The 27,901-nt window shown below is 38.3% G+C and overlaps 1 protein-coding gene across 2 annotated transcripts; it reads right to left on the bottom strand.

Moving 5' to 3' along the window:
• Positions 1-173: 173 nt before the first annotated feature.
• ppm1aa (protein phosphatase, Mg2+/Mn2+ dependent, 1Aa) lies at positions 174-27,157 on the bottom strand. Of its 2 annotated transcripts, none has more exons than XM_084741846.1 (6): positions 26,716-27,157; positions 23,839-24,692; positions 23,620-23,737; positions 21,252-21,363; positions 21,051-21,108; positions 174-956 (listed from the first exon to the last, which is right to left on the bottom strand). In XM_084741846.1, exons 2-6 carry the CDS (start codon positions 24,673-24,675, stop codon positions 921-923), a joined length of 1,161 nt encoding a protein of 386 aa, XP_084597972.1. In that variant the 5' UTR covers positions 24,676-24,692; positions 26,716-27,157; the 3' UTR covers positions 174-920. The 2 variants fall into 2 exon arrangements, with proteins under 2 accessions (XP_084597972.1, XP_084597973.1); XM_084741847.1 differs by lacking the exon at positions 174-956 and adding an exon at positions 9,140-14,366 and having other exon boundaries at positions 26,716-27,155.
• Between the last annotated feature and the right edge of the window lie 744 nt (positions 27,158-27,901).

Here is a 27,901-nt window from a genome sequence, read left to right as displayed (position 1 = left end):
GCAATGCTGCAGCAGCGCATGCTAAGGTTTCAGATGAGTCTCAGCCTTGTTTCTATATGGCTACTATACTTACTTGTAACTCCCAAAAGCTGCTGTGGATCATATAACTGCGCAGCGTCTTCTCAGATGTGTTAGTTTGTCTCTTGTCCTCCCTGTTGGCTGCTTTGATAAAGGATCACTGTTTTGTCAAAGTAGTTGGGCTGGGCAGGAAGGAGTGATATTTGACTTACATGCAGTTTTTCGTCAGAAAAGGCTATCTGGCAACAAGGTAAAGTGGTGAAAATACTCTAAAAAGCCTTTTTTTTCTTCTTTTTTTTAAAGTGGGCCTTTTTTAGGTGGCTAAACTTGGCTGCTGCCCCTGACCCGTACGAACTGCTGACCACCATCTACTGTAGTTAATACACCGACTATGGTTGAGTACCTCATAAAATACCACTTCAAATGTTACATACGACAACTTTAGGTGGCCTATAGCAGCAATAAAATATATGAAGTCAGGGCAGCTTCATAACTACACTATCCCGAGTCTTTCAGTGATGTTTTGCTGGTTTACAGAAGTTTTAAAAAGTCACATACTGCTGTGATTGATATGTATCTAGCTGGCTCCATAATAATGTAACATTAATATGATCAGATGAAATAAGCTACATAATATAGGACTAGGTAAATTCCCATCCCTGGACAGTGTCGTACATTATTTAAATTAGTTTTAAGAAATATGGAAATATGTTATGCAATGGCCAAGACAGGTGTAAATAAGTCTTAAAATGAGTTAAACTAAATGGGGAGTGAGTAAATGCGCTTATCACATGTGGATGGAAACTCAATAAATGATAAAGTGAGAGTAGATACTTCATTGTGGTAATGCACAAATATGAGACAAAAAATGCTTGCTTGACATCCTCTGATTAGTTCTTGTTTTAGCTGAAACCACGGAAGAAGAGGATGTCTGGGTCCTGGGAAGGAGAAGAGCAGGGTGAAGATGTAGTGAAGTTTCAAGATACAGATGAAGTGAAGTGACAGCATGCGAGATGAATGACTCAATCACCCATGAGCTGCATGCTACCAGAAATCAGGCAGCATGCAGAGGAGATGAAAAAGACAAACCAGAGAGGGAAAAAAAAGAGACAAAACCACCTTGTGAGGTTAAGATTTTGTGGTTTTTTTGTTATGTGCTTGAGGCCGCACTGAAGACAGCATGACGACACCTACACACAATCATGAACATTTCCATCTCACCACAGCCCAGTGACAGATTTAGGGAGCATGCTGCAAAGGAGAAAAGTCTGTGCAAGTACAAAAGAAAAACAATTTGCTACCAGTTGCATCAATACAATTTCACAGTAAAGGACAATAGTGGTTCTTAGACAAACAGAGTAATGAAGAAAATTGCTGGTATGGATTGAAAGAAGACAGCGATGAATGCACTGAACAAATACCGTAAGACTTTAGAAGTGCCTAACCATCGAGAAATAACACTTAAGAACACCTTATCATTGACTGGGTATTTAACCTAAGTCTCACAGACAAAACTGAATTCCATCTTGTTCATGTGTGTCTGCAGAGTATTGACGAATTCTTCAGTTTTGTTGAGACATCAAAGGTCACTGCTGAGGCTGTACTGCAGTCTGGTTAAGAAAACACAACATTAAGTGTCTTGCAGTCACAGTTGCTGAGCATCTACCTGTGGCCTCTAAGTGATGACCAGCAATTCAGGTATAAATCATAATGTCATAGGGAACTACAAGCAAAAGTTAATAAGATCAATAAACAGGATTTTGTCAGATTTAAAGGGCCACTCCAATGATTTTAATATCACCCTCCTATAAAGTTGGGGGACTTGAGAGAGACAGATAAGAAAAAGAATGGCCAAAATTAAAGAAACAGAGAATGAGATACCCCAACATTAAAGCTGCAAACTGTAAGCTTAATTATGTAATCGTTGCTTTAAAAAAAATAAATAATAATAACAATAATTGCTTTATGAAATACCAAATGCATTTTCTTCCCCTCAATCAAAGCTTCATTTCTAAAGCAACATACCGCATTTTCTCTGACAGCATTATGGAACATATACAGACATAAAGGTCAACACATTACACACATACTTGTATATCAGGTAAGATCAAATATAATCGCTTATATTTTATATTTCAGATCTTTATTTGATTGATCAATTAAATTTTACCTGATCATTCAAATCCTTAATTAATGACTATCACCACTGTCTCCTAGAAAAGACATTTATATACAAGTAGTTTGCAATCAGTTATCTTTTGAGGGAAATATAATGCAAGTCATATTACATTTTCTATTCACATAATGAAGAAATGTTGCTATTGAATGTATAGGTAAAATGTTTACTGATAATGTTTTTGATTTTTAACAGATCTTGTAATACAACAGTCGCTGGCAGCACTTGGTTAAGGGTTGGGAAAGATTGTGGTCTGGTTTAATACACAAAAAGGCCACAGTGACCTGAATCGCAAAATGCATCATCATTATCAACATTTGCCGAAGCCCTGATATTTCCCTAACCACAGTGCTTTTGTTGTCTAAATGCAATCACACATGGGACTCTGGGAGTCAAAGTGCTGCGCTTTGTATTCAAAAAAATGTTTCCTTTGAGCATAATTCAGGCAGTGATTGCATTTATAAGCACAACTGGGAAACCAATTCTGTAACATATAATTTCTAGGAGACAGGGTTGAAAACACTGGATCCTCAATGTTTCACAATAAACCCCCACAGTATCAAAGCCATCATCATGGAAAAAACTTTACAAACTACGGACAGCTCCAACCGAGCCACACAAGACATTATAGCACATTTTTGCAAGCCTTACTCCTCATGATGACTTAACTGGATTTGGCAGAGTGGCTGTTTAACTCAGATCTGTCTGGCAAACCGGTTCACTCACAGCCTGAATATACTCCCAAAAGGACGCATACACAGACAGCCGCGGACACCACGGACATATTGTGGTGGTGCTTATACTACTTTTAGGGCTGCGAGTGCGAGTCTGTGAGAAGACTCTTAGTCAGTCGTGTTTTAATTTATCTGTTGTTGCTGAAACACAAACAAACAAAAAAACAAACAAAACAACTCACACACCACCATTTGCACAATTTGGGAGCTGTGGCGAATTGTCTTGTAACACTTCAGTCAGCAGACAGCGCAGGTTAGTCAGTGGTCCTAACTGACTGGGACACAGCCTCTGAGGCCAGTCTGAAGACCAGGATTGCAGCACCGAGGTGATTTACGGCGGCACCGACTAGGACTCTAGGGACGATGAAGAAGCAGCGAGGTTGTTACAGGTTAATCTGTAAGTGTACTTCATCCATGGTTTTGATGTGGACAAGTGGACAAGTCTTTGCAGTCACAATAAATGCTGAAATTATACTTACGGTGTCCAAGAGAATGCTAAGGTCTGTGTGGTGTCAATTTCGTCATCAGATGGTGTACGCGTGGGCTCTGTGCGGACAGCAACGTTATTTGTTGTGATTGTGTGAATTTGTCCATGAGGCCACTAGTGCGCTACAACAAGCTGCGTAAAAGCCTCAGTGCATGTGTGGTCCATATATGTGTCTGTCTGGGAGTTCAGACGCTAGGTTCAGACCCTAGCGTACTTGAAAAGTATAATTTTGGCTTAAGTCTTCAGGGGAATGTAAAGAAACATATATAGACGCTGGATAATATTAGCAACTGAGCGGTAACTAAACTGCTATGGTTTTATCGAGATTAAAACATGAGTATCAAAAAAATGGGTTCAGTGACATGTTCTGTAGAGGGGTTTCAGTTATTTTGTCCATCCCCTGTAGCTGTGACACACAACTAGTCCGCCACTTGCCAGACGAGTTATTCTGAGAGAGCTTTTTTTTTCTCTCTCTCTCTCTCTCTCTTCCACACAATGAAATATGGATAGGAGTGGTGGGGATAGTGGGCAGCTGTCAACAAATTCCACAGCTTCCCGCCACCACTGATCAATCAGTCGTGTTATCTGAACCACAACAGCACTGACCTGCTGGCTAGAGCTGACATTAATCCTAAACCTTCCAGTCAGCGCAGAGGAACGTCGGGACACGACGTGGCGGCAGTGGCGGTGGGAGCGGATGCTGATACAGGCTCTAACAAGCAAAGGTGCTGATGCTAATGAGTGTATCTGTGGCTCTCTAACAAGCCTGCATCGTTTGATGTCCTAATTTACAGTGAGCTGTGTCTCAGGGGTGCAGGATAATGAGCTGGCCCGGGATTCCCAGGGCAGCAGCTTGTGTAACCCACCTCATGCAGGGGACACTCAGTGTAAGTGAGAGACAGCGAGAGTGGAGCACAGAGAGCGGGAAGGACATATCCGAGGAGGGCGTGAGGGCGTGGGGGGGGGGGGGTCATGTCATTCCTGCCTGATATGCTTGTTTGTACACACCAATCATTGAATCGCTGCAACCAAGTGAGAAAAGCTTGTGTTCTCTGTGACAAACTGACCTCGGGCAACAAGAACACTCACAGAAAGAGGAAATGGAGAAGGAAAGCATGGCGGGTGGGGAGAAGAAGCTAAGTAAATGTTGTCGTATTTTATCGAGCGGCGTCTCGTCTGCGAAACACCGTCAGAGACGTTCCTTCCCTTTGCTCTCCTGCTCTTAACCCAATCAAGAAAAATTTCCCTCCTATTTACAGAGCATCCCTGAAAAAAAATCTGGCTCCGAGTGCACTCCAAAGCAAATTAGCAAATGTGGAGCTCAGTGACCTCAGTGCAGAGAGACCGTCCACACACACAGAGAGTATGTGGTGTGCTCTGCCACCCCCACCTCTAACTGCTGCGTCTGCATGGCTGCATTAGTCAAGCTCAAATGGGTTTTTCCGCCATGAGAAGCAGAGCATGACATGCGCTAAACAATGGCAGGCAGATGACGAGCCAGCTCCATTTGATGATGGCCTCTGCCGACACGGACGCTTCTTTTTTTTCTTTTTTTTTTTTCTTTTTTTTGATGTGGAGGAATATAAGGGCAGCATGAGTCATTAGGGGTGCACAGGTGGCCCGGGATCTAATGAGTCACATTTTGTGCAGTTCTAACATGCAACTGGTTCAAAGGCAGAAATGTAAATGTTTAAAGGGACAGTTCAACACAAAATCAAAAATACATATTTTTTTCTCTGGCCTGTAGTGCTGTTTATCCATCTAAATTGTTTTGGTGTGAGTAGCTGAGTTTTGGAGATATCAGATGTAGAAATGTGTACCTTCACTCCAACATAACTGAATTATTAAATGTGTTGATTGGACTGAGGATAGGATCAAAACTGCTCGTGTTTGCAGCGGCCCATTGACAAGCTATTGTGATGCGTGCGCAGCTTTCTCATTGTTTACAAACTGTAAAAAGGTCTATAAAACCTAAACCAACTACTGGAACACTAAATAACAATGACATACTAATAACAGCAAAATAAACTTTGAGTTGGTATTCTTGGTGTTCTACAAACTTCAGCAATTCTTTTGCAGAAATATTATCACATTTGCCAACCTGAGAAAACACTGCTGTCAACATCATCAGTGGTCTCTATCATAGATATAATTGGAAAGTCACTGTGTTATATATCTATGCTCCCGATTACATGGGTCAGGGACGCGGACATTGCCGGCTGATGTGCTCAGCATGGGATCACACGTCAGGCGCATTGTATCTGTCTGCTTTCAAGTGTATTCCTTGTGTTGCAAGATGCCTCCCTTCACTTTACATGCAATTGTTTTTAACGTTTCTTGGGGGGTTCGAGTCCTTTCAAGTGACACGAGAGCCACACTTTAGACCGTTTAGCTTGACATTTTAATGTTTAAGGTAGGTGCTAGCTAACAGAAGGCTGACATCACCTGCTGCGAGCGTTAAGTAGAGAGAGGGTTGCTGTAATGTTAACTAGCAATGGCACGTGTGCTGATGCATCTGTAACATCTGCACAAGAAGTAAACTATTTCAACTGACAGGCACTGAAATGCGGCCCCTTAATCTATGCTGTGATTTCAGTCTGGTTGATAGCAATCGCATAGAAAGTGGTGCAAAATTGGCATTCTGATTTGGTACATGTCTCAAAACTCAAGTTAACCCACAGACCTTGTCGTGAGCAGTTTCATGAAGGAAGTATTTTCTCTCTTTTGTCACCTTTTAGTTTCTAGTAGATAGAAAGTAGTTCCATTAGATTCTGCTCACAACAAGGTCTACGGGTTATCTTGAGTAAATGGGTCATAATTTCTGGAAGGAGACATTGCTGTTAAGTTTTTCCAATGTACTTTTTTTGTATTTGAGCACCACATGTTGAGTGCCATTTAGCCCCATTATATTCAAAAGAAGGCAGACCTCTCTATAGCCGATATCTCCAAAACTCTGCAACTCAGAACAAAACAGTCTAGATGTATAAATAGCACTAGAGACCAGAAGAAAAATATGTATTTTTCCAGTGGTGTCAGCTGTTGTTTTTAAAATAAAGGTTCCAAAAGCAACAGAGAGAAGCTAAAAGTGCAACAACACAGTGGCAACGACCACTAACAGCTAACATGTGGATGATAGATTCAGCACAATATTCAGGATAACTTAACACCTTAAAATATCAAGAGTATTAAATGTTGTTATTTCATGGAATTAAAAGCTGTCATCAACATCTACTTAATACATCAGACACTGACTGTTTGTCTAAGTGTGAAATCTACAGCTGATTGCATCTGTCTCATAATCTGTCTCAGCTATTAACACTGCCCCCCTCTGGCTAGCTGGCTGCCTCATTAGGATGCTTTTTTCTCCATCGATCATTTAGAAACTGAGTAAAAAAGACAAAGGTATAGCATGGGAGGCATTTTGTTCCACATCTAATAACACCGAGGAAAAAATAATGTGTAAAATAAACACCTAGATGTAATTAAGCAGTGTTAAAAGTCTATTAAGTGATAAAACAAACTCAAAACTGCATCATGACTGCAACCTTGCTGCAGCATCTTTCAATAACACACAAAACCAGCTCCAAAAATAGCTTGTTTCAGCAGACTAGTCAACTCGTCACAGGAGCCATAACAATCCAAATTGTACCTGATCTATTAACTGCTCGCCACTGAGCACCGTTTGAACGTTTGACCTTATAACACAGCTCATGACATTATGTTGACATTTAAAGTAATCCCTCCCACGGTTCTTAATCCCAGTGGCCGTGGACTGCCCTGACCGATCCTCCTCTGAGCTCAAGCCCCTTACAACATGCACTCACCACCACACACTGACAGAGAAGACAAGACCGTGATACCCAGATAAGTCGACAGCACCTCTGTGACTCACATGCAGCGATGGCAGGCCTTGTTGGTTATCAAACACAAACTGAAGCATTAATTCACATGCTGAGGTTGAGTGTGCAACATGAGGGCGGCCCCAGTTTGAACCATCAGAGATCCGAGTCACAGAGGTCAGAATTGATTTTCAGGAAATATAATTACCTGGAAGTTAACGTAAGAGCACTTGAAGATTTCTATCTGTTTCTGTACTTCCTGATATCAGCAGCCTTAAATTACATAGGCCTTTTTTTTTTAAAAAATATCAACACATTATATTTTAGCTACATAACAATATATGTAATATTGAGATATTGCATTTAGAACAAACGCCTCAGCATATACAGGACTGTGATATCTATGTGTTTCACTTTAACTTAAAAGGAAAAATTATTTAATATGAAGAAAAAAAGGCAGTACACATCAGATTTACTATTTAATCAAGCACATATTTCAAGTCACAATTTTTCTTTTTTAATGTCGCAATAAACACCAGACACTGCTGAATTTTAAATATTAATTTAGACGCATCAGTTTTTTAATAAAACATTATATTATTTGTACTTATTTATTTATTTATTTTTTTATGTTATATACGCAACATTTTTTCTCGGCCTCTTTTTCTTAAAGTTTATATTACCTTGTTATATTTGTGTGCTTTTAATAGATGTTTAAAATGATTAATTTCCCAGTGAAGTTTACTATCTCAGTGCCCTGACTGTCATTCATTATCATCACTTTAGACGATAATGTTTATTATTTAATAGTAAAATATTAAGCCTTCATTGCATATCTTCATCACATGACTCTGAGAGATCATTGGAATTTTTTTTTTTTTTTTACGAATATCGGCTGATATTTTGATAGAAAGTCCACAACTATTGATTATTTTTTCTTATCAAGATTATTTTCATGATTAATCAATTAATAATTCAGTCTATAAAGTGTCAAAAAATGCTCATTACAACTTCCCTGAGCCCAAGGCGATGTCTTGACATTCCTTTTGTTCAACCAACAGTCCAAAACTCAAAGCCTCTCTATTTAGTATCAAGAATGACTGAAGAAATGATTATTCTATCTAATTAATCCATTAATTGGCTGATCACTGAATTGATATAATAATTTTTTACTCCCTAGTATCGGCCCAAAAAGAAATGGCTGGACTTGTAGAATAATTGGAAAGAACTATCAATATATATCAATATAACCACTAATACAATTTTAAAAAAAATCTTTGGATGTTAGATGAGTTTTAAGGATTCTGGAAAGACCTTAAAACAGTGTTGTTAAATTAATTTTGGTGGTTTTCAAAGATCACCAGGTATTTAAAAGGAATGTTAGCTCTGTGATTTGAATGTTAATACATGAGGTGCACAAACTGGGGCTCACATGAGCACCGGCTGAAACTCATTTACAATACACTACCTTACATGTTTTAAGCTACAAAACAAAAAGGTCATATGCCAAACAACTCCAGAGTACAGAGGAGAGAGTCACTACCATTTGATTTTATGCTGGAACTTCTTTGCCAGACTACAAGAGGAAATAATGAATATGTCTGGAGTTGTGTGACGAATAAAATGCCTGTGCTGCATGGCATACTGCATAACTAGTTAGTATCACTATGCAGCAGATCTACACACCACTTTACTTCATCTGTTCATCAGTATGAAACGTACTGTAATGCATGTTCAAGTGGCAGTATGTTTTTAGTTATATAATGAGCTTTCCCATGTAAACCCTGTTTTCTCGTCTGTCAAGTTTTTTTTTTTACAATCATAGAAAGTTTCACTCGTGCAACAGGCCCAAACAGATTTTCAAAAAAAGTGATGAAATGAGAAGTACAAGATGACAACCCATTTATTTAGTAATACATTCTGCAAACTAGAAATTTTATTCAAACTTCAAAGGCTAAAAAATGAAAGAAAGGAGGGAAAGAAGGAGAGAAAATTTAAGGGGCAGGGAGAGAAATGCATCAATTCACAAGCAAGGAATGCAATTTGTTCAATCGACAACACAAATAGTACAATTTAGTTCAGGGAACAAAGCTTTTTTAGACATTTTCTGTTTTTTTCTGCCATTCCTTTGGAGCTAGAACATAATACAAAATATACAGTTATTGAACTTTGTAAAATCACTCACAGAGGCCTCTGAGAAGCATTTGAATCAACATTGACAATACTTATCTACAGCACTCTAAAGCTATTCTCGAATGTAACCATAAATATAGCAGACATGAATGTATGTATGCACATTTTTGAATGCTTACGAGGTTACCATGTTAAAACACTTGCATTTGTTAAAAGTATGACATCATCCGCAGTGAAAAATTAAATAAGCTTTCAAGACCGAGATTCAATAAGGTAACATGGAAAAAAATAGCATACAAACCAGCGATGGTTGAAAAGTTGTACCATGTGACAACCAGGACAAAGTCACTTTGTTGATAGCTTACGTACCCTAACACAGGGACAGTTTTTTATCTGTGAGAGTGTAATGTCAGCAGCATCACTCCTCCTCATAGTGTTAAGTTGAACAAGTACTTTAGGGGGCAACATGAGTTTGGGTAAGGCAAATCGGTGAGCTTATTAATGAGCTGAAAAAGGTCAGCAAAGTGAGGCTCAGGTCGCCCTGTGAGGGGACAAATAAACCACCACTGCTAAGGGTCACACAGTAAACGCCACAACCAAGATACATCAATATGTACAAGAGGGCGCAAGCATTTAAAATCTCTTCTGCCAGGTAGTCCTCCGTACAAGAATATACAGGACACATTCCAGGCAACCAAAGGTAACTCTGTAAATAGCTTTATAATCTTTTTTTTTTCTCTACAATAACATTTTTCTGAAAAAAAGAAAAGCTGATTATACAGATGATCAGTGCATATGACTATTCGTCATTTAGTCACACATCTCACATTTCTAAAACCCTGAACTCTCGATACAATTCTAGATTTGAGCTAAGTGAGCATCACACAAGTGGACAAGTCGGTGAAATTACACAGGTGAGCATTTGAGGGCATTGTTTAAGGGGTGGGGTCAGCTTATACAACAAGGCCAATAGTGTTCCTAGTTACTAAAATAAGTTGTCATTTGCAGTAGCCACTTAATTCATTACTTGTTTTCTTAACATCAGCACAATTCAGTCAAATACTGTACATCAATCAGCACAGGCTTGTCCCATTCAAATAGATCAGTGTTTGAAACATAAGTACTAACTGCGTTCATTAAAGTCTCCACGTGTGAACTGCCTTTCTGAACAGTTTGGATCTACATAACACAAGACAAAAACACTTCCTATAAACGTTATGAGGTATTTCAGTTCATGAAGAATCAAAACAAGAGAATAGATGTGAAGGGTCAATTTTTTTTTGTTAATTTTTTTTTTTTGTTGTTGGGGATGAGGGAGTAACAGGGAAGTGATGGAAATTTTATATAAATAAAACACCCAGATGTGACAAATCACAGCCAAGCCACTATTAATATCTGCTAACATTCCAGCTACAGCAATTTTGTGTGTATTAAAAAGCTTATTTCTACATTTTTCATTCTGTGGAATAAGTCAGTTACAGAAATGGGTGATTAATTAACCAGCATTGTTTAAAGGAACATCCTGAACTGTTAAAAATTAGGGACAATGCAGGACAGTCCAGGGGTGAGAGCACATCGATGGCCTTGAGGTGCAAAGAAGTATTGTTTGTTTCTTATCAAACTTGAAGACAAACTGCATGAAATGTTGTTTTAAGAGTTATCAACACCTACCAGGTTTGCAACAAGCAGCTGAGTGCTGAAAACTGTTTGATAATAGAGACATTTAATGCACTCATGTAACGAATACAAGCAATGCAGCGCAAAATAAAACAGCTTACAGATGAAATTTAAACTGTTTATCTAAAGAAAAAAAAGGCATTTTCACACACTGAATTTTTTTTACTCAAGTGCACTGTAGAAATTGACTTGAAGGGCTTTTGTTAGTAGGCATACAAGTAAGTATTGGTAAGTATTGTGGTAGAAATGCAATACTGTACTTTTAAACCAAAAAGATGTAAATTAAATCTGTTTTTACTGTTCTGCTTGTTGTTACAATGTATTTTTTTTTTTTTTGCGTTTTTATGGAAGGAATATTCAGTAAATGCACATTTTCATGCAAACAAACACACAACAAAACTAATTTTCTTATTTTGACATGTTTAGTCTTGAGTACTGAATTACAAAATGCTATTTATGTCATTTCTGGGGTGACTATTTAAAGGTACCCTACGGAGTTTCCACCGTAAACACACAGTTAGGTTTACATTCAAACATTTCCTACCAAAATGCATTTTACATGTCTTTAAGGCCAAACAGACATGTTCAGTGATAATCCATACATCATACTGACCTGCGTTTTTTTTTACATCAGCTTGTGATTTTATCATCTTTTATTGGTTCATTAACACTTTTATGCCACATTACCATGATGCCAACTGTTTGATATAAACATTACTGCCCCCTGCTGTCAGCAGAAGTGCGTTTCACGTCACTCCATGTTTTTGTCTTGTGTGTAGAGCGAGTCTGCTCGTCAAAACAAGTCTCTACAGTGCCACCAGTGGTCAAAAACTCCAGAGTACCTTTAAAAGTTAACCAGCTGTAGATGGAAATTTCAAAATAAAATTACTCTCCAACAGCATGTAACATTTTTAACATCATTTTTACAGCTAGGTTCTCCATTTTAATTTTGCTCCTTGTGATATAGACTCTACAATTAGAAAATTTCAGTGGTCTTTGGCCTTTTTGCCACTAAAGCGCATTAGAAAGCAGCTAATTTAGGATTACAGTCAAAGTTAAAGTCTGTGTTTTGATAAAGATTTAATAATAAACTACCCCTCCACAAATCTAAATGTGGGAAAATAGTTAGGATTGACATTTTTTTTTTTTTTTTATGAATGAATGATTACAAATTTAGTACATTACTCTGCATTATATAAACAAAACTGTTCCAACCTTCAGTGTTAATCAGGGGGGCAATAAAGTGATTCGAGGGAAACCTTTGTTGGCCAAAACATACACAAATTCAATTTAACCATCCCAAGACAAAGCAGAATCACATTTTGTCCATGGCAAAAAAAACTAACTCAAGCGATATGATTTATTCCTTGAAAGTTTAAGTCAAAAATATATACATACATAAATTTCCAACAATGCAATTTCCGACAAAAAAAATGGCAGAAAATAAATCTGAAATAAAACCATTTCTCTTCAAGAAATATATCTACCGTGTGTATGTATGTGTGTTAAATACAGATTTTTAGGGGGGAAAATTAACTGAAAAATAAAAAATACATCAATCCACAGATCATCACACTGTGCCAGCAAACTGTATTGTGCTGTGGCTTGTGGTGGGGATAAAAGGGTGCTATACAAGCATGAGAACTCACTGCAGTTAGCGCATTTGTTCTTGAACGTCCAAAAAAAAAAGATCATGTGGTGTTTTATAGTTAACAGTTTCAAAAGTTCCCCCTATCATCGGATTGGTAATGAGTGATTTTCTCTAAAATAGTCAGTGCTTAAATCAGATCCGTCAATCAAATCAGTCAAATTATCAGATGTTAAAGGTAGAAGCTAAAAATCTATCTGTACCACACAAAAAACTGAATCTCATGGGAAAAAAAAAAAAAAACTTGGCATAGGCTGTCATAAAGCTGAAACAATTGATTATAAATTATATGGCACCCGCAGTGGGCACTGGTAACATTGTATGTGTAGGAACTGATATTTAAATATGACACAATCGATGTGTAAACTAGCCAAGAAGACGTGACTAGCTGCAAACCATTGCACACCATGGGTAAAGTGAACTACTTGTGTCATCTCAGGTTACAGTTATAGTTCTGATATATAACTTGAAGTTGTTCATAGCGTAACAGCATGTAAACTCTGTTATCCAAAACTTTTTTGGAGTAAGAATTAGTGAAAGTGAAAGAGTAAGCACTGGGAGAACAATTCCCTTAAACTCCAGCCTGGTCTGCTAAATTTAAATTAGAGTTGCACATACAGATCTGCCTTTACACTAACACACGTGCGCACATACATACACACAAGCACCCACGCACGCTTGCAAGTATCTATTCGCACAGACAAACGTGTTAACAGGGGTATTTTTTCATCAGATGCCACGAGGAAATGGGAAAAAAAAAAAGATTATTTTTCACTTCACACTTGCAAAATGACCGAGAAACACCTTTGCCATTATTATTTGGGCATGTACAGAAAAACCACTTACAAAAATAAAATACAATTAAAAAAAAAAAGCACAGGGAAAAAAAAAATAATTAGGATTTAAATGGTTTGATATAGAGAGCTTACTGTGCTGTCAACTATACAATTTACCCGTTTCTTAAAGGAGAATAGACCAACTGAAAAAAAAAAAAAGAAAAGAAAAGAAAAAAGAAAAATAAAAGCGCAGAGACATTGTGCCTGGAGGACAAGCAGAAATATTCACTGAATAGACATTTGTTACAATTCCAGAAGAGCAGGAAAAGGCAGATAGTGCATAAAAGGTTCTCTTTTTCATTTCTTTCATTTTTTAACTTAAAATCAAGCTGCATTAAATACAGGCTGTTTGTACAGGACAATTGCACTTCACAAAAACAGAAATATACAAACACACACAAGGAAATGTGAATCAAATTAATTACAGCAAAAAATCTTACTACTTAAGCTGATTATTTAACAAAAAGAAAGAAGACCTTGTGGACTTGTTATGGATTACTTTAGAGGAGAGTATTAAGGTGGGTGAACATAAAGGGGAGACAAGACGGTGGGGATCCTGAACTCCAGAGTGGACTGGTGCTGCACTATTCCAGGTTTGTGTGCATGCAACTCCTCTTCCTCCTTCGCCTCCTCCTCCTCCTCCTCCTCCTCCTCCTCCCATGAAATTCCCTTCTTAGAAACCAAAAGCTCAGAGTTACGGAGAGACGGACTGCTGAGCTGAGCTGCTGTGGGTCTTGAGAGGATGGTGGTTTGTAAACTCTATGCTGTGTTAGTGGTAGGAGGTTGTGTTACCACATGTCGTCTGTGGACGCAGAGTCCTTGAGAGAGAAGAGGAAGGAGAAACCCTTCAGACTCTGGCTCGACATCCACCTGATCTCTATCAAGAGCTGGACAGCTTTAAGCATGTATGACAAAAACTGCACAGAAGGACTAAACAATTATCCAGGAGTCAACAGAGATACTTGTGTTTCAACACCACTATTTCCCACCAAAATTTTAGATACTACTGTAAATAATTTTACAGATAATCTAGAGATGAAATAATATTTTATAGAAATGTACTTTGTTATGATTTCTGCATTACTTAACTTGTAAAATATACAGTATAACTATATACCACTGCCACATATAACACTTGTGACTGGTTGACAGGTGTCAAACATAATTTGGATTTATAATGTCATCTAAATGTTTATCATTTATCAAACACGCACCAAGCAATGGCTGAAGCTTCTGTAACATTTGCACAATTTATAGGCCTCAAATGTACAGTAAAATAATTACAAGTGACTAGTATGGTCAATTTTTTCAACCAGAAATAACAAATAAGGCATTACAGTTCAGCAAAGTCTAGTAATGATTTGGGCACCTGCTCAGTGGTATCAAAATTAATTTATACTGTACATCAAACCAAACCTAGTGAACAAAAGTCAACTTAAAATTAGGCGTGTAGATATATTTTGCTAACTTTGCTTAACAGATATTGGTCAAGCTGTAAAGTTTAATTTAAGATTAAAAATGTTCTGTTTCAATAATAATAATAGTAACAGTAAAAATAATACAGTTGAAAGTCTGCAAATAATTAATAATTCAGACAATATTTCACGCAATAAATATTTGGTTTTGTATCCTGCATGTGACTGAATTTTGTTCAACTGATTTAAATTGATCGACACTGAAAACTGATCAACACCTTACTTCTTGGAGATCTGTTGTGATGACTGATGCTCACTATATGGAAGCTCTAAGCAACAAACACGACACAATAACTATGATCACATACTGCGAACTAATCCACCTAACTGCTTTATGTCAACAGAGCTACATTCACAACCAAACAGATGAAAAAAGTCATGGCACTGGAATCACACTGTAAAATACACATGTAACATGGGACGACAACCAAATGATAAAGCAGCTGGGTATCTTTGAAAAAAATATGATGGTACCAGCACCAACCAATAGTGTTTAAATGATACAGATACCAATAGAGTACTTAATTTGATACCTTATTTTTTTCGTACTTAATTGGAAACTCATCACATGATTGAAAGCATTCCCGAAATAATCCTTCCTCATTTTGTGCATTTAGTTTTACAGACATCACAGGCGTGTATATAGTCATATTTTTTAATGTTTGATACCATCTTGGCACACTGTACTGCTACCTTCCTCAAATATACCACGCTCAATTTTAACACCCCACAGACTGTATGGGTTGTAGCTGCTGCTGTAGTGCGCCATTACATATTGCATTAAAACTGAATAACACTTGTGGTGACTGGCTGCAAGCAAAATCATACAAATAGTCATTTTTTTTCAGAATCTGAGTACAAAAAGGTTTGAACACAGGTATCCAGTCACTGGAGAAGTTTCAATACTAGTACTGGATTACTTTTGTCAATACCTTTAAAGTATCAGGTATTGATATCCAGCCTAGGTTACTTTATACTTCATGAAATGTTTCAATCTATTTAAGGCCTCTATTTCAGGTTTAGGGTTGTTTTAGGTTTGTAAGTAAGGAAGTGGCATCATTTAGAAAGTCTTATTGACAAACAATGTGGACTGTGCCACAGGAAGTAGCTATTACAAAACTTGATACAAGTTTATGCACTAACCAGTTCATTTGGATGATAATGACCAGAACAAGTTTAGACATAAACTTGATGTACATCATATTTGGGTTGGAACACTAAATGTGAAAATAGATAATTCTCTTTCTACTCTAGTTTAAAAAAATAACATGCTCACACTCACAATGACTGCAATTCTCATAGTTTTTCTTATAGTTACAATGACAATTGTAGTAACTGCTTTGCTCTTTTAGCACTGCCAAACAGAATTCATCACTGACAATCATGTTTAATATCCAATCCAAGGGGTTGGTATTGAGGGCAGATCCAGGCATGTTTGAATGGGTTGGCATTGGCTAAAATAAACTTCATCAAAAGCCCTTCCTTTCCTTACTCTGAAAATCTGCTCTCCTTTATGAAAAATTACTTGGGTGCAGTAGTGCAACTGACTCAGAAACCTGGACTGGCAAAAAAGTGTAAGCTCTGATTCTAGTGAACTTGTAGAAGAAGCTCCACTCTGTAATGCCACTGTACAATCACAGTGCGTTTTGTGGTTGTAACTCCAACAAAGTGATGTGTCCATCTGAACATGTCACATCAATTTCAGGAATTCTACCACTTAAAAAATAAAGTAAAATAAAAAATATGAAAAAAAAATATTTATTTTACCTTTATTTAACCAGGAAATCATTAAGAAAAAATTCTTATCAATATTCTGTCCCTAGCAGCGTATTGTTTTGAACCAGCAATTGGAGCACGTACCTTGTGAAAAACAAGAGTGCGCCAACTTTAATAGGGTACATCTGTCATTTTAATGTGCCAGATACTGTATCTGTTCAATCGACACTGCATACCCTCTGCTTCTATGTATAAACTTATTTTTTACTATGTACATACAGCATCTTTGGCACAAAATCTTCTTTCAGGATGAGTTAGGTTTATCAGATATTATCTGGTCGTAGGCTGAGTGTGCACTGAACAGCTGTGTTATTTAGATAAATATAAATTTGAGATTGGTTTCAGCATTAGCAGTTACCCAACATTAAAGGACTTGGATCCCAGTCAAAAAAAACTTGATCGGCACATCCCTAATGTTTACGCATGCTGTTACATAACCTGGCTACAATGAGTGAGCTGTCTGCAACCAGTCTGGCTGCTAGTAGACAAACCAGCTTCAGAGGCTTATTATTCCGAATGTCACTACAGTCTCAGTAAAGGTTAAGCACAAATTTATAAATAGTGAAAAACAATAGAATTTTTCCTTTTACGACCGATTAATTTTAGTTTACAAAAAACATACTAAAATAGGATAGAGAATAGACTAGTTTAAGTCCCTACTAAAGCTGAAACCTACGCCTTTTCTTGTCATTTCTTTATGGACAAAATGTATCATTTGTATATTATTATTAATGTTCCCAATACTTCTAACTTTTTTTAATTTGTATTTTTTCAGTCTACAGTGCTGTGATTTTTATTGAAGGGAACTGTAATCACTAACAAGGCCTTCTGACTAAACTAAACAAACAAACGCGCCAGCGTGTACTGGGCGATGCACATGTATAGAAAGTTTTATTAAAAGCAGGATGTCATCTCAGACACAAAAGCAGTAGGAGATATCTCAAACTAGATTTCTCCCTCTCTTTAAAGTTTTAATGTTATTATTGCTGCCATTTGTGCCCAGGAGATTTAGCCTTGAGATATAGTAGCCTCTATTCAATTACTGACCCGCCTGTTGTGGACCACCATTTTTTTTTTAAGTCCTCCTACATATGAGGAAAAAGTACTGTCAGGTGTTGTAAAGTGTGATAATTTCTGGTGCAGGTGGAGCCATCACCCTCAGAGCCAATGCAAAATACCTACCACAAAGTCTCCAAGGTTAGTCACAGATGACACACAAAGAAACAGAAAAAGTATTCAGCTGGGCTGCCCTATTGCCACCCACCACTGTATGCAGTCACTGTGTTCATAACTGCATCCTTCCCTAACAAGAATTGAGTTACAAGGTCTGCTTTTAAACAATACTTACAGTGCCACAACGATACATACATTGTTAACAAATCACTCCAATTTAACGACTTTATGTGATCAATTAGATGGCCTTACTGAAATATTTAACCTGCTAACCTTTTCTGTATTTTGTGGTGTCACAGAATTACTTTATAATAGGCTTTTAGAATTTATTGTCACAAATCTACAACTTTGACATAATAAGAGTTTACATTTAAAAGTGACTATCTTTTATGAAGCTGATGCACTGAAGCGAAGGATTTAAGACAATTCTAGGGTTGAAATTCTATAAAACAGAGCAGGATTTTAAAGAAAACTGCTGTCCAAGGTGGATAGTAGGAGGAGGAACGTATATTCTTTGAGAAGAAGGCATGGCAGAACTGAAAGCACCAGGCAAAAAGAGTCACAAAAGATCACTGAACTCTTGAGCCATAATGTTACATGCTATCACACATAGGCCTGACAGTATCACACTGAGCAGTTGTGGTTTGTGACAGCAGCTAAAGGAACACTAACAATGAATGGGGCCAAATATAGAGAGTCTTAGGGGGAATCTGATGGGAAAGATCGAATACTTGGAGATGTTTATACTTTAAAAATACAATCACAGGGCACTGTGGCTGTAACAGTAGTATGGACTCACATTTGGATACTGTTTTCCCATGTTTTGTGTCTAAGTGACTAATGGGGACAACAGTTTATGAAATTTGTGCAGTACTGAGGGAAAAAACGGCAGCCATCAAAGTACATCTACTAAAAGTGTTTGTTTTTATTATTTTAAGTGCCTGGCATTATGGAAAGGATTGCTACAGACAGACATTTTTTTAAAGAGTAAGATCCTTTTTGTTTAACAGGCTACACCTGCTATATCGCTTAGTTTGAAGCACTGACAATAATAGTCATTTTAACTCTCTGCTCACCCGCTGCCTTGATCGGTTTGTTCATATTTTGATAAAATATTCACTAGTTTCACTTAAATTCATTAAATGCAAACCACCATGTCCCTGAGTGCTATGAGAGACAGCCAAACAGCCGATCACTTAAAAGGGGTGATGGTCGGTTGCCCTTACTGACATGAGACAACAGCAAGGAGTGACACATGAAGCAACAAACATCAAGTTACACGTGGAACAACAGAAACAGTGTGCAAAATGAGTGTAGATACAAAGGGTCAGGTCAGATTGCCGGTATGGCGGTTTTGCTATTTTTTTTTAAGTCAGACAACTATCAAAAGCTGAGGGGCTCAGAAATCCAGGGGGAACTCAAACTAGAAACACTGGTCTGTTTTGTAAAAAGGAGCCAGATGAAACAGAAGAGCTGGAATACTTTGCTGAGGAGAGGGACATCATGCTCGGCCTGCTGCCACTGAAACCAACCACAGATAAGTAGAAGAAAATGGAGGGCTGGGTGGACAAACAGCTATCAGAACGCCATTGTGTGTAAACCATGGGAATTTCATCACTTTACTTATTTTATCACCTAAGCCGCTTCCACCCTTTGGAGTACACAACATGTTGTCAATCACAATCCACATGATGATAATTATCGATATCAACAGATATGAAACTTAACTATCATGACAGACTTTCTCAGCTATATCATCCACTCTTCATTTCTGTAGCGATCCTTTCCATAATGCTGTCAGACACTTAAAACAGTCTGAGCATGTCAATGGCAAAACAAGCACTTTTAGTGGATGTACTGTGACAGTGCAGGTGCCCAGAGGGATTAGGCTACAGTGCAGCTCAGTTTTGCTTCTGCCCACTGCAGTGCTCTCTCTCAATACAAGATGACATTAAAAAAAAAGATAGATAGTTAATTAATTAATTAATAAGTTGACATGTTTTATGATTTCATGTTTTGAACTTGCAATATTGTGCTAATGCTGCCAAAGGTGGTGTAAATGACTACTCATTCAAAACATAAAATACAGTAACAAATACTGTATCAGATTTCTATGAGTCACTTTGAATAAATTTGTAAACACCTGTAGGAAAATTGACATTATGGAAAGGAATTCATTTCAAAGGATTTCACTTTTTTCTTGGAAAACTTTATACCGACTGGTGGCAAATTTTGTATTCAGGCTGCACCACATAATACAGAGGAAGTCAAGGGGCCTGACAGTTCTCTACTCCCCAAAATAATTCAATGTGTGACAGTAATTCAAAAAGTCAATCTTTGTATAAACATGAAATACTGAAACAAAGTACCAGTTTTCATTATCAAGGTTAAGATGACAGGTGCACAACTAAAATGTAGCTGACACAGGGAGCTTATTTGATATAAATTTAAAAGCATGGTATCCGAGAGGACAAGGGCAACAGCTTTGAGGTCTGTATACAAAAGAGTGATGAGCAATGTTCCTTTTAATTTTATGTGAGAGAATGTAGGTTTTTATTCCATCCACACAAATACCAGACAGTTTCACTTATTAGCTCTTTCCTCTTTGATTTACTGAACACTAATTAGTGAAATCAGCTCATGTGGTATAAAACTAGCCTTTTTGGCAGAGGACCTGCAATGCGATTGTGGTCCTTTGTCAAAATTAAACCAAGTTATGTGACTGATGTTTTACTAGGACTATTTAAGGGAAATAATCAGACTAACTTCTGCCAGGTACAGCCATACTGACAAAGCATAGTATAAGAATATAATGGTGATTTTCTCCATTGTATCTTCACATAGACTGGAGAGAAGGTTACACAAAAGGGTCATTATGTCATTGCAGAATAAATCTGTAGTTTTCTCTGCTTCTATTTTGACTAAAATTCAATTGACAAAATATTTCCTTGTTCCATCTCTTGAATACTGATAACATGCATAAAATTGGTTAAAATTTGCTGGTCACACCTCAAAAAGCATGCATACTCCAAGCCAAGCACACTTACAGGGAGTGAAAAGACAAGCTGAGATACTTACTGTGTCATCACTTCGGTAGGGGTTGAGTTTGTTGTACATCGCTTCAATAACAGTTCGTCTGAAGGGAAGTAAAAGAATAATGTAAATTTTCAAAACAGGAAAAAAAAAACCCAAGAGATTAAACTGACAATCACTGACAGAAAGACCAACTTGTCATTGTTTATAAGGCGGTCATCACTTCTAAAGACAAAATTTACTCACTTGCTTGCCAGCTCTCCTCCAGGAGGGAGGTTAGGGATCGACTCAGATGCTAACGTCCGCATAACATGGACCAAATCTGGGACACCTTCATCCCCCTGCTTTTTGATGATCTCTGTTGGAAACAAAAATTGTATTATTTTGAACTGTTTTACAAGAATGTTAAAAAAAAAAAATCTGACTGATATGTGCAAATGAAATGTTAGAAAAATGTGCATCTATTATGTGTGTACATGAATGTGAATGAATGATAGAGGGTTTCATATGCTGTACAGAATGTGATCCCCTTTGAAGTAAATTTGTGATTGTGAAATTGCCATCCTTTGACTTTGCCTGTTGATAGACAGTCTAAAGGTTTGGTAACACTGAAAGGGGGTGATAACATTTTTGAGACCTATGGCCAACTACTGTACTTACAGTAGGAAAATATTAACCAGAAAAAGGATTTATAGACACAGGCTTTTTCCTAGTTCTCAAGTGAACGTTAAGCAACGTGTGTCAAGTTGAACTCCCAGATAAAACAGTCACTTATTTGGAAATTGACTCTTTCACAATAAATGTAATTGATGGTTGCGTTTTTTTAAGCCTTACTTGATGAAAGTCTACTGACCAATACATTTAAGGGAACAAAGACAGCTAGTGTGGGAGATTCCTTCCTTTTGTCACTTGACATTTACAGTGAAATGTCAGGTAATATTTCACCTCAGTAGAATATCCCTTTAGCTTAAAGCATTTTAAACAAAATCTTTACACATTTAGAGTTGTGCCAGCAAACTTGCTGTGCCAGTGGCTTTAGAAACTGAATGTGATGTCTTAAATTGGTTTTTCAAACGTCCAGCATGGCAATGATGCTTAAAACACAAACACTGTAAACTGTTGCAACAGTATTAACCTAGGATATTATGTGTGATCTAATTAAAAAGCATTAGATATATAAGAACTGTTAGCAGTTACATATAAACACAGATTACAATAAATATTTGAATACTTAGCTTATCGTCAGTGTTTAGGTTGGGCGACTAAGCTGAGTCTGTTGCCGGTTGGATTTTTGGGTGATACTTGTGTTTTATTTTGTCAGTTTAATGGTTTGTGCGAGTGAGAGCAGCTGCTCAGTGACAGACTCTCAGCTTCACAATAAGTGTGGGGTTGGCTACTGAAACCCAGTGCAAATATGGCACCAGCTCCTATACGACTCATACCTACCAGACCAATTCACAACACAGATTGTGGTTCAACAAACATGAGCTGTTGATTTAAATAGTTGGCCTGTGGTGTGGACATTACAGACACATCACACAATATGCCTGGTTAACATCACAGCAACACTGACTTTACATGGCTCTGGCAGCAGGTGATGTGAAGTTAGCCTATTATTCACTCGCACCTACTGTAGGCATGGTTAAAATGCTGAGCTAAACAGTCTAAAGTGATGCTGTATTTCACTCAAAACAATTCCAGCTGGCAAGATGTCCAACCAATGTTTAAAATCACTTATGTATAAAAGGGGGAACCATCTGATGACGCATGGGATACACCTGGCAGCAGAAAGATGCATTGTGCTCAACTGCTTGTGTGACCCCATGCTGAGCACATCAGCTGGTGCGTGGGCTTCCCTGGTCACAGTGAAAACGGCTATAAAACACTAGATGTAAAGTGTCTGATTACAGGACTGATGACAACTATGACAACAGCAGCAGCCTTTCCTCAGGTCAGCAAATAAAATCATATTTCTGCAAAAGAATTTAAGATGAAATTTGAAGCTGAAGTTTGTAGAAGATGAATACCAAATCAACTTTCTCTTATTGGTGCTGTAACTGTTATTTTGTTTATTTATTGGACATGGTGAATGCACAGAGCATACATTAGTCAATTAATTGATGGACTGATGGTGGCCAGTTGGGAAAATCTAATGTATCACCCGATCATACTCAGTGTAACTTTTGTCAAATTTTATTCCCTCTGACCTCTGTATATACTCTCCAACCATAAGTATCATAGGAGATTAATTGCTTCGTCTTAGACAGACTTTTGGGTGTCTCTACACACAGCTGTGGCATACAAACATTTGCATGTTTCACAATCAGCCTATATGCCTCATTTGACATTTTTCTCTGCAAGAGTCATTTGTTGAATACAGAAAATTATATTTAAACTTCTAGTTAAACTGAGAAAACAAAAAATGAATTTGCACGCATTTTATATTTTATTAATTCTTAATGACCAATCAGTTTTGAGCTTTTTCAAGTACTTGTTAAGGAAAATGCACAAACTCTGGTACCCTAATTATAAGGAAAAGAAAAAGTGATTATTATGCCAAAATACCATGTTTGAGGTTGGTCTACCAGTCCAAAATATAATGTCTCTCCCCTACCTTCTACTCTTCCCTCCAGATATTTATCCAGCTCAGCCTCCCTTTTCACTGCTTCTGGAGATACTTTTGGAGCCCCAGGAAAGCAGATTAACACCACACTCATATTGTCCCGGCTTCCCTAAAAAATAAAACAAAAAACAAAAACAGCGGTCAGTCATGATAACAGAACAGAAAATGGTGTGACAAAATGTCAATTTAGGCATTGAGGACATGCCATACCTTGTACAAGCAGGTGTCAACAATTTCATTGCTGACTCGTTCAAGATCATCTGTCACCTCTAGCCTTGACCTGACAAATTCACACAGTTCCTCATTGGCCATGACATCCCAGATGCCATCGCATGCTAGTATAATGAATTCATCTTCCCCCTCGGATCTCTCTATTGCATAAACTTCAGGCTCAGGAGACACAAGCTGCTCGGTCGGACCTTTTCCATGCACACACTTGTAGTCGAAGTCTCCCAAAGCCCGAGACACAGCTAGGGACCCATTAACTCGCTGGATCATGACAGAGCCACCAGCGTTCTGGATCCTTTCCTTCTCCAGAGGGTTGCTGGGTTTGTGATCCTGTGTGAAGAAGTGCACAGCTCCGCCCCGGCTGAGGAGTCCCCGTGAGTCGCCACAGTTGATAAAGTAGGTATGGGTCGGAGAAATCATCACTCCCACTGCAGTGGAGCCACTGCGGTCCACGCCATGCTTCTTCTCAGAGATGGTTCGCATATGTTCATCAATCTGCAAGAATCCTGTGCGGATCCCATTCTTCACACTATCCACAGAGGGGTTCTCCTGCAGAGCACTCTGGAAGTCTGAGTTGCTGGTGATGTGCTCCAGCAGGTGCTCACAGCAGTACTTGGCCACCTGAGAGCCAGCATGCCCATCATAAACAGCGAAGAATGACCAGGGGTCAAGACCATGAGGCAGACCAATTACTGCTGTATGTGCGTCTTCCATCTCTACCCGCCATCCCTGCATGCTACTCAGCCCATACCTCAGGTTGTTACCCTCACCACGGGAATTGTATTTTTCCATCTTTGGTTTGTCAAGAAATGCACCCATTGTGTCCCTTTTAAGACCTGTAACACAAGTTAAAGAAATGTATTTACAAGATATGACAGACATGTAGAGTTTTCAAATACAGCCAAAAATTAAAAGGATTTAGTGGGATCTAGCAGTGAGCTTGTAGATTTCACATCATATGACTCCACTTCCAAGTGTGTGGTAGAACCTACGATGGCTGCACAAAATACAAAAGGCCATATCTAGACCCACTGTTTGGTTAATCCGCATTGCCGGTCAACATTGCCACCATATTGGACCATTCAACATTGGTCTGTATACAAGGCCACATACAAGTAAACGGGGGAGCTGTGGTTTTTCCAGATTTATTTTTAACAGATTTCAATCAGTCATTTTTATAATTAAGGGATTTATAACTATGGGTTCATGATCTGTGTCATAAGTAAAAAAAAAAAATCCTACTCTATGGAAATCATAGACCCCTGAATATGACATGACTCATTCAAATCAGTTCAGAAATATAAATCTATATGATTTTTATCTAAAAAAAACAGTGGTTTCCCTGTTTGCATGTACTTTTTCACAGGCCATTCTTGACCAGACCAATATGGCAGTGACATTGACATATCTTAGCAACGGTCAAATTGTTCGATGCAGCATCTATGTATATGCGTCTGTAGGACCTGTGCCCTCAGAAGATATAAAAGGCTCATTCTAAGGTAATGAAAACAATTCTTGTTTTCACACAATTACACACTGATAACAAAATAATTAATAATATTAGATTTTACGATGAAACAATATACAGCTTCAGTATCAAACAGTATAAAATTCCCACTGATTAGTATTACCATTTCACATTTTAATTATTGTGAAAACCATGTTTGCTTATTGTGTTTTGACAAACTCACAATACTGTTCAGCAACCAAAGTTAGCAACACTCTCCCAGATGCAGACACAGCACACAACATAGGTTTGTTTTCTATTAAAACACTGATATCACAAAGGACACACATTTCAAATTGTTTTTCAATATAAAGCTTGGTTTTATAGGCTTTCAATATAAAATTTGTCAACATGATTTCAGTGTGTATATCAGAACTTTGTGAACATTTGCAGCACATTTTAACAATACCATTCTAATACTGAGGACCATGATTTTCTGGACAGTATTTTTAAGGTATTAAGTTTTTATACCATTTCACCTTTAATCATTTTAAATTTAGCCCATTTTCTGCCCATAAATCTTACACACTGGTCCTTTAAGAACTTTGTCACAATATCCTAAAGTAGTTTTCCCAAAAATGTACATACTGTACACATAAACAGCATGACACAGCTTTAATATTAATTTAGTTAAAACACATAGCCCATATTTCATCCATTTGTGGCGAAAGATTATTATCTTGGAGCTAAGTTCAGGCCCCCTGCTCCAATCTAAAAATAGTGGACCTGTGTACACATTTAGGCTACATATTAGGAACGCTACTGGTGTGGATCAGATTGAAACGCCCTTAAACCACTGGCTGATCAAGTTTAACATTAAATGCATCTAGTTGTATAATTGTATTATGACTACACCGCTGGGCAGCATCTCTCTGACCTTCGCATTGCAGAACATTTAACCATACTAGCTAGTCGGGGCAATATTAGTTAAAGCTATCGTTACATGTCTGCAGAGCTAACGTTAGCTAACCCACTCACCAGTTATTCGATAACCACTACAGAACAATTTCAAGAGACCTGACAAATACTATGTTAATGTTAACGTTAAGGTATGTCAATTTATATAATTAACCGATCAGAAATTATAGCTTTTGGTGTTGGATTAACAGAAAAAGTTAGCTTTGTAGCAAGTCCAAACCACAACCCAAATAAACAAACAGCCTTGCCTAGTTGCGGGCCTTGACCCTTGTCCCTTACAGCTAACTTTGACAGGCCTCCCTCTCCCATGGTTTGCTAACGTTATGCTGAAGCAAGGAGAGCCTCGGCCTTGCTAATCGCTAAACGCTAACTTAGCTAGCATAGCTAGCTGCCTCAACAGTCGCTATCTTAAGAGTTAACATTTTATGACTCACCAAATATCCAAAATACCGCTTGACAGCAACAGACGCTGCGACAGTGATGAGGACTGACTGGCCGCAGTTCACACCAGAGAGGTACACCGACGAAACTGAGGGGTTTGCAGCGGTTTAGCTAGGCTAGCTAGCCAGTTAGCTAGCAATGAGCTCAATCGTCACTCGAGACTCAGTGCATACAAATGGTATAAGTGCGGCGGTCCCTCTTTGCGTGCGCCCGTGATGCATTACATTATCTCAGCTGGCGATCTAAAGTATATTCTAACAGGTTTTCTTGTAAATTTGTGGGCCCGGAGCTTTGCGTGGCCAAGCCAGGGGGAAGCTGAAACGTTTGTCCCAGCCTCTCCACTAGACAGCTTGACAGCTAGCTAGCTAACGTTAGCTTCTAAGGAGCACCAGAGCGAGCCCCGAGGACGGCGCTGCGCTGTGAAGCGATTTTGGCGTAGTGGCCGCACTGCGTAATTACAATTTCCGGGATAGTCACGTGACGCACAGTGGCCCAAAACGGCTTCTTCCCCATACACAATCATTGGAAAAGACGCTACTGTAAAATCGTTAAGACATTTTTCATCATTATCACAGTCCACTCAGAACGACTGTTTTCATTGTCAAAATGTGATCCATTCAATCTAACAACATTTGACAAGTCTAGAGGAGTCTTGTGATGAAAATGTTTAACCCCATTCGTATGTGCAAGCGGAGCCAACAGAAGTCAGCCAACCTCGCTCGGGTCGAATGGAACCCTTGATTTGCAAAACCCTCGCGAGATATGTACGCATTGTTTCTTAGTTGTGCACTTCATACGACCGTTTTATAGTGACAGCGCTGTGGTTGAACTTCAGATAAGTTAAGAGACAGAATACACTTGTTTAGGGTTAGGGAAAGATCACTGGGTTAGTTTAAAATGATCACTCTCGCGAGATCTTTCGCGGGCCCGGGGTTCCTTTCTAGACGCGATCTCGATCATGGGGGCTCAAGCAGCGGAGGTCTCGAAGGCGCACGCTTTCAACCGGGCTGCTCAAATCAAATTCCCGTAAGCAACTTTCATAAGAATGAATGGGGCGCCATCTTTGAGTGCGCTATCCAGTCTACTTAACAGATCCATGGCACTAAGCCACAGGACCCGGATGTTGCAGGTTGCGTACTGAAAAACATGACATCATGCCTTAAGAGCTGAGGCTGGCAA

Source organism: Lutjanus erythropterus, chromosome 18 (genome assembly GCF_056507025.1).
Source record: "Lutjanus erythropterus isolate fLutEry1 chromosome 18, fLutEry1.hap2, whole genome shotgun sequence".
Taxonomy (NCBI): Eukaryota; Metazoa; Chordata; class Actinopteri; order Lutjaniformes; family Lutjanidae; genus Lutjanus; species Lutjanus erythropterus.
This window is presented reverse-complemented; position numbering and strand designations above follow the sequence as displayed.

Coding starts and splice junctions, on each gene's coding strand:
- ppm1aa (XM_084741846.1), bottom strand. CDS start 24,675: ATGGGTGCATTTCTTGACAAACCAAAGATGGAAAAATACAATTCCCGT. Junction 21,364..23,619: donor TCTGGAGGGAAGAGTAGAAG/GTAGGGGAGAGA, acceptor TGTTTCCAACAG/AGATCATCAAAAAGCAGGGG. Junction 957..21,050: donor CCTACCGAAGTGATGACACA/GTAAGTATCTCA, acceptor TCTCCTTCCCAG/GACCCAGACATCCTCTTCTT.